Source organism: Siphateles boraxobius, unplaced genomic scaffold (genome assembly GCF_051911475.1).
Source record: "Siphateles boraxobius isolate OS27281-9 unplaced genomic scaffold, OSU_SipBor_1 32, whole genome shotgun sequence".
NCBI lineage: Eukaryota > Metazoa > Chordata > Actinopteri > Cypriniformes > Leuciscidae > Siphateles > Siphateles boraxobius.
The window spans coordinates 5,266,158-5,273,936 of NW_027508942.1; the positions used below are offsets into that span (position 1 = coordinate 5,266,158).

Genomic DNA, 7,779 nt, shown 5'->3' on the forward strand with positions numbered 1-7,779 from the left:
ATTGTGTTCACTTGATACCAAACAGATATTACAAAAATACCACAATATTAGATGTTAGTTTGGAGAAGAGAATTCACACACACACACACACACACACACACACACACACACACACACACACACACACACACACACACACACACACACACACACACACACACACACACACACACACACAACTCTCACAATTATGATTGGTGCAAACCTAAGCAATCTGCTGATGCCCTGATATTGATATTAATTCATAGGTTAATAGAATCTGTGTAATTTCATGACCAACTACCTAAAATAATTCCTCTCAAAATACTATTAAGATTTGTTTATCTTTAGGCAGTCACTATTTCAAAACATCATTACAAGTTATTGTTTCCAAATACACAAATTTACTAATACTACATTGATGAAGGCTTGGCTCTTGTAAATTGATATGTTTTGTATTTATGCGTTTGTATAAATTATTTATGAATCTCTATTTCGGATTTTTTGATTGTATACTGTGTATAATTTATTCAGTGCTATGTATTGTTTGTTTGTTTGTTTGTTTATTTTTCTTTTTACAGTGTTGTATAATATTATTGTGCGCTGATTAAAATGTATATATTCCTTATGAATAGTAATGACGCGACTATCGACGCGAAAGCGCTCCGAGAAAGCGTCCAATCACCATGGACATGACATAATATTCGTAATAAACATTAATATTCATGAGCTCCGCCCACCCAAAACAGAGGAGCGTGTCTCGAGCTCGCTGCTACACTCTATCACTGTCTGTTCAGCTGGTAAGTTCGTTTATTTCATTTGGTAAAAAATCATAACAGCTTTTACACACATTAACGGACGGATACGCTCAGTTTTGGACCGTGAAAGTCCTCGAAATATTTATCTTGTCGTCTGAATCTGAAATGAGCTTCATGTTGTCAGTCGCGCCAAACAGGATTCAGTGGTTGTTTGTGTGGACTGACATGTTTAATTTTGCATTTGCACGTATGTGTGTGTGTAGCTCTGGACAGTTGAACACACTATGAAGTGCTCAGTGTTTTTACTCCTAAGGGAAAGTCTTTTCGGAGCAGTAAGTAAGAGAGTTTATATTTTACTTCCGGAAATAGATTTCTATTCTCCCTTAAAAACTGACCTCACTTCATCATTATGTCTGTCAATAGAGCTGACGTGCTTGTTTACATCGAGGCTTGACAAAAATCTGTCTATTTTTAAATTATTTTAGTTTATTGACAGCAGTGGCAATTGTGCCTGATGTCAAGTTACCACCGTTTTATTGTAGTAAATATAATTATGTAGGCTACTATGTTTTGTTAGTTTTTTCTTTTTTTTTTACTATGTTCTGTAAGTGAGTGCACAGAGTTCAATATAATATGTCTTCAAAACATGTAATTTCATATTTTATAGATCAGTAGGATGCATTAGGCCAATGTGGCAATGTAGTAGGATTGATTAAAGAGTTGTTTCAGATATTAATACTTTGTTCATGGTTTGCAAACATTTTCACAGTGTTTATAGATTATACATTAAATAAGGCGTCTAGTCTGACTTAGGTTCACTGTTAGGAACATCTTGGTTTATGATTTACAATGCATCATGGGAAGGTTTGGTGTAAGGATACTCCATGGCAAAAACTCATCTGTGTGTGGATGATTGACTTGATGCCTGATTTTGACTTGTGTTTTCCCATCTCTTTTGTAATATGGTTGACATGATATTCATACATACTGGAGATTGTGTAACAGATTCAAACGGACTGTTTAGAGATTCTTACTACTTTTGCTCAAAACGTGCCTCAACAGGAAGTGATGTCAGTTAGTTGTTTTGTTCTTAATCTCTGATTACACAAGGACAGTTCTTGTGATATGTGGTTGTGTAGACCAAAGCCAGTGACATTTAAAGGGACAGTTCACGCAAAAAATTATCATGCAAGTTGTTCCAAACCTGTATAAATGTATTTTTTCTGCTGAAAACAAAATAAGATATTTTGAAGGATGTCAGTAACCTGTATGCATATTTATGTAGATGTTTGGTGAATAGGGGAAAACTTGTATAGAAAAATAATACAACGTTCCAAGAGGGACTTTGCAACCCAAAACCCCCTAAAATCACACAAAATGTTGTTTCTTGCGAGACACACACACACATGAAGGTTGTGCAAGAACAGCGTGTCAAAACACAGTCTGTTCTTTTTCATGCCAAAACAAATGCAATTTTTTTGGTATCCTGTCTAGGTAACTTGTGTCACTATTAAAAGTGTCCTGGCAACAACATTTTACTTTTTGGGTAATTTCTGTAAAATTCAGTTTAACCCTCTGGTACTGTTCGTGTGTCGGTCAAAAATGACCATTTCTTTTTTATTTCAATGAAATTATTGTACTATGTTTTAGTTTGATAATGTTTTTTATTTCATATTTTTTTATTTTTAGGTGATTTTATGGTACTAAATTATATTTCTGCAGTAGTTATAGTCCGTTTATTCACTTTTCTGAGCATGGACCTTAAAAAAATTTAAATTTCCAACTTAAACTGTCATAAATCTTGAATACTTTGGATCACTGACTTCAGTTTGGTCTCACTTGGCAAATTATTACGTAACTGAAAAAGGAACTTGAAAAAAGTTAGGCTATAAAGTGTTACATTTATTACTTTGAAAAATGCGCAAAAATACCATTTTCAATTTTTAAATAAAATATATTTTTTTCAAAACACATTCTACCCTAAAACTGTAAGAAAATCAAAGCCATAAATCTAAACAAGGTTCATATCTCAAAAAATAAGCTTTCAATAAGAGTTTGTTTGTGTGCAGTACCAAACGCTTCCACTAGATGAAAATCCGGCTCATTTTTAACCATGAACAATACACTATTTTTCAATTTTTTTGGGGACCTTTTAACATTTTCCAATCTTGTCCATTATTTTTTTTTGTGTTCACACAGCATCTGCCAAAACCTCTACAAAATTTTGTACCATTCTGATGAAGTAAAAAAATGTTTATATAAAACGTAATATTTTTAGGCAAGGCATATAGCACATTTCATACACTAAGGCAATTGAAAGTGCTTTACATAGAAAGGAACTAAAATAATCACAAAATTAAAACAGTTGAATTAAAAAATGAATTAAAAAAGATGTGAAGATGATACAGTTATAAAAGAAAAAAGGCATTTATCCACTGACATCATAGATGGAAAAGACCATTTACAGCCAATACAGGCAATTTACCATAGGAAATACATAGTTTTTAAGCTTTTTAACAGTTATAGCTAGGGGTGTGACGATAACCGCATCACCGCAATGATGCTCATGTTAATGAGATGCCTACCGCGGTGTGAGGTCATCACCGCACTTTTTTTTTTTTTTTGCTGAAAGTTACAGGAGTGCATATGGTGTGTGATATGAACTATAAACACATTAATCATTGCTTATAATTTACTGTATTCCGCGAGTCCTATGTTCTTACATGCTGTCTTACATGCGCTTCATGACGCACACTAGCACACACGCACAAGGTCTCTCGCTCTCTCCCGCTCTGTCGTGCGTGCGCGCGCTAACACGGTTTGGAGCACACAGTGAGATTTGTTGCTTCGTCACCGCGGTAAGAAAAAATTCCATACCATCACAGCCCTAGTTATAGCGCCACCTATGGTCCGATCTCCACAAAACTTTGCATGCTTGTTCAGAATGTTATGTCACATATGCTCACCAATTTTTGTGAAGTTCTGAGTTTTCCTTTAGAATTTATAGGCTTTCGACTGTATTTTGCCACAAACCATTTTCTAAATGACCCTGTTATAGCCAATGAAGATAAAAAAGTATACATAGATTGTTTTTAGGTAAAAAATGACAGAACAACTGTTACAGCAGATGGTAAAAGCTATTCAATCCCACAGTCTTACATCAGAGAGCAAAAGCTAGTCTGATAAATATTGAACATCAACAACTGTTTGTTTATGTGTTTCAGACAGACGTTTGTGCTCCTCCTATAATGATGGATTTGATCCTAATCTCAAGCATCATTGTAACCCTCACCCTCCCAGTGCATTGTGGGAAAATCCTGGTGTTTCCTCACGAAGGCAGTCACTGGGTGAACATGAATGTCCTGATCCAGGAGCTTCACACCAGGGGTCATCAGATCACGGTGATCCGGGCCCTCGACAGCTGGTACATCTCCGAGACCTCGCCTCACTACGCCTCGATGACCGTCCCCTTCTCCCTGGGTGGAGACGACGAGTTTTACAGCACTTTCATTTCTAGACAATTACAGATCAAACGGGAGCGTCAATCGGCGTGGACCAGATTCAGACTCGACATGGACCTCAAGGACAGGTTTTCCGAAATGCACAGGAAGATTTGCGAAATGGTGATCTATATACTGGAGAGCGATCCTGCGCTGTTGGACCGGATCAAGCAAGCTAACTTCGACTTGATGTTGACGGATCCCGCGAACGGAGGCGGCGTTGTTCTCGCGCGATATCTAAATCTCCCGCTCGTTTTTAACGTGCGATGGACGGTTCATGGAGAAGCGCATTTCGCAGTCGCCCCGTCTCCACTATCCTACGTTCCCTTCCCGCTCTCTCAGCTCACCGACAACATGACGTTTCTTCAGAGAACGTATAACGTGTTGTTTTACACTCTTCGGATGTTCCTCTACAAGCGCATCGTTGGTCCTCATTACGGCGCTTTGTGCAACCGTTATTTCGGCCCTGATTTGGATTATTTTGAATTATTTCAAGCTGCTGATATTTGGCTCATGCGAGTCGATTTTGTGTTTGAGTTTCCTCGTCCGACTATGCCGAATGTTGTTTACATTGGCGGTTTTCAGTGCAAACCTGCAAAAGCGCTTCCGGATGATCTTGAGGAGTTCGTGCGAAGCTCCGGAGAGCACGGCGTTATTATCATGTCTTTAGGAACGCTAGTTGCGCAACTTCCTCGTGATATTGCAGATGAAATAGCCGCTGCATTTGCTCAGCTTCCCCAAAAAGTGATTTGGAGATACACAGGAGAGCGGCCGTCTACTTTAGGCAACAACACTTTACTGGTTAACTGGTTACCGCAGAACGATCTCTTAGGACATGTTAAGACTAAAGTGTTTGTGTCTCATGGAGGAACTAATGGTATTTTTGAAGCCATTTACCATGGCGTTCCACTAGTCGGGTTACCGCTTGTTTTCGATCAGGATGATAACATTTCAAAAATGAGACATAAAGGTGTTGCTAAAGCTGTGGATATAGCCACCATTGACAGAAGTATATTTAAAGATGCATTAGAGGAAGTTCTTAATGAGCCGTCGTACAGAACAAACATGCAGAAACTGTCTGTTCTCCACAGAGACACGCCATTACATCCACTAGACAGCGCCCTCTTCTGGATGGAGTTTGTCATGAAACACAGAGGCGCTGCTCACCTGCGCACTGACTCTTATAAGATGCCCTGGTACTCGTACTACTGTGTTGATGTCGTAGTGTTTTTAGTGTTGATTGTGTCGTTTATAGTTTTTATTGTATTTAAAGTGATCAGATGTTTATGTTGCAGGTTATGTGCAAAAAGAAAACGAGCAAAGCAAGATTAGGTTTGATGGTGTCATAAAGTTGTGGAAACACTGAAGTGATTTTGAGGTGTGAGAGTGAGTGTGTGTGAGTGTGTAAGTTTAAGAGTGAGTGAGTGTGTGTGAGAGAGAGAAAGAGAGTGAGTTTAAGAGTGTGTGTGTGAGAGAGAGTGTGTGTGAGAGTGAGTTTAAGAGTTTGTGTGAGAGTGAGTTTAAGAGTGTGTGTGTGAGAGAGAGAGAGATAGTTTGAGTGTGTGTGTGAGAGAAAGTGAGTTTAAGTGTGTCTGTGTGAGAGAGAGTTTAAGTGTGTGTGTGTGTGTGTGTGTGAGAGAGAGAGTGTGTGTGTGAGAGTGAGTTTAAGAGTGTGTGTGTGTGAGAGAGAGAGAGAGAGAGAGTTTAAGTGTGTGTGAGTGTGTGTGTGTGTGTGTGTGAGAGAGAGAGTTTAAGTGTGTGTGTGTGTGAGAGAGAGTTTAAGTGTGTGTGTGTGAGAGGGAGTGTGTGTGAGTGAGTTTAAGAGTGTGTGTGTGAGAGAGAGTGTGTGTGAGTGAGTTTAAGAGTGTGTGTGTGTGAGAGAGAGAGAGTTTAAGTGTGTGTGAGAGAGAGAGAGTTTAAGTGTGTGTGAGAGAAAGTGAGTTTAAGAGTGTGTGTGTTTTTGTGTGAGAGAGAGTTTGTGTGTGTGTGTGCGTGCGTGTGTGTTTGAGAGTGTGTGTGTACTGGTGGTTAAAAGTTTGGAATGTTCATCATATTATAGTGATTTCTGAAGGATCATGTGACACTGAAGACTGGAGTAATGATGCTGAAAATTCAGCTTTGATCACAGGAATAAATTACGTTCTCAAGTATATTCACACAGGCAACACTTATTTTTGAAAATTAAATATTTTACAGTATTACTGAGTTTTCAGTTTTTTTTTATAAATAAATACAGCCTTGAGACTTCTTTCAAAAACATTAAAAAAATCTTTATTATTCCAAACTTTTGAATGGTAGTGTATATATTACTATTTTGTATATAACAGCTTTTCTCTCGCTTTTCTTTGCCGTTTATGTAGTTTATTTAAATAAAACTCAACATGAAACTTGTGTAATGTGATGTGTTTTCTGGATTACAGACCTGAATGTGAGAACACATTAACAGCTATTTGGCTTTTGATGAAGCATTTCTACAGAATAATATGCACTGATGAATTGTTCACAGTGATTTGAATTAAACAAGTTAATTGAGTCAATGTGATTTCATGTTGACTTTAAGGTTGAAACGATCCCCCCCCCCCCCCCCCCCCCCCCACTATTATCCCTTCCAGAAAGCATTAGCTCATCATTAGAGCGTCTGTAATTACAGTGATGTATTACATTGACCTGCGGGACTCGAGTCTAATAGAGGTGACACTCAACACACTTACACTGCGGTTACTGCCTGTAATGATGACTAAAACCACTGTAATATCCCAGTTTAATCACTGCTGCGTGTCTTCAGAGCAATTACAGCTGATTCAGGATAACACAGCTTTTAAATGCAACATTAGTCAATTAAAATGTATTTTTTTTCAATGCATGAGGAAGTACTAAAATTGAATATACATCATTTTATTTTGTACACAGGCACTCCGGATATAAAAGATAATGTCTAATATTTAAAGGTTGAAACAACACATGGATATGTAGTATAAAAATAAAACATGCAAACAAAAAATAAAAGATTTGACAAGATATTAAAACACTCTTTCTGTGACCTTGCTCATATCATGTTGATGGGAGTTACAACTGCATGATGGGAAAGGTAAACTGAGATGAACATCGAGTGAAATGGGTTATTTTCAATGACTTACATTTACATAGTCTTTCCTAAATCCTTAAACAAACTGTTGCAACCCTGATTTCTCATGTTGTTGTGCTGATGTATGGATTGTGACTATATACAGTAAAGCACTGCATTATTATGTTAAGGCGAGACGGCTGGAATAATGGTAATAATCATGTCAATCAAACTGCTGTTTGTGTGCAGTTGTGTTTCCCTCAGTTTAACTTCAGTTAGACAGTGATGGCAGAACATACATGTCCATTCATCGAAGTAATTTAGGGGAAAAGGACCATTAGTCCTGGTGATTATCATCAGTCCTGATTAATGGAACCTGTAATGCATATAAAACCCTTTAGATAGTGCAACACTTTACATTACTGGGCTCATATACGCTTATTTCACGCAGCCGTTATTTGAAATCGAAAGCGAGGCT

General features: G+C 37.7%; 1 protein-coding gene across 1 annotated transcript; it reads left to right on the forward strand.

The window, feature by feature from the left end:
- Positions 1-722: 722 nt before the first annotated feature.
- Positions 723-6,628, forward strand: ugt5f1 (UDP glucuronosyltransferase 5 family, polypeptide F1). The gene is made up of 2 exons (XM_077194675.1): positions 723-779; positions 3,962-6,628. Exon 2 carries the CDS (start codon positions 3,986-3,988, stop codon positions 5,567-5,569), a length of 1,584 nt encoding a protein of 527 aa, XP_077050790.1. The 5' UTR covers positions 723-779; positions 3,962-3,985; the 3' UTR covers positions 5,570-6,628.
- Positions 6,629-7,779: the final 1,151 nt, after the last annotated feature.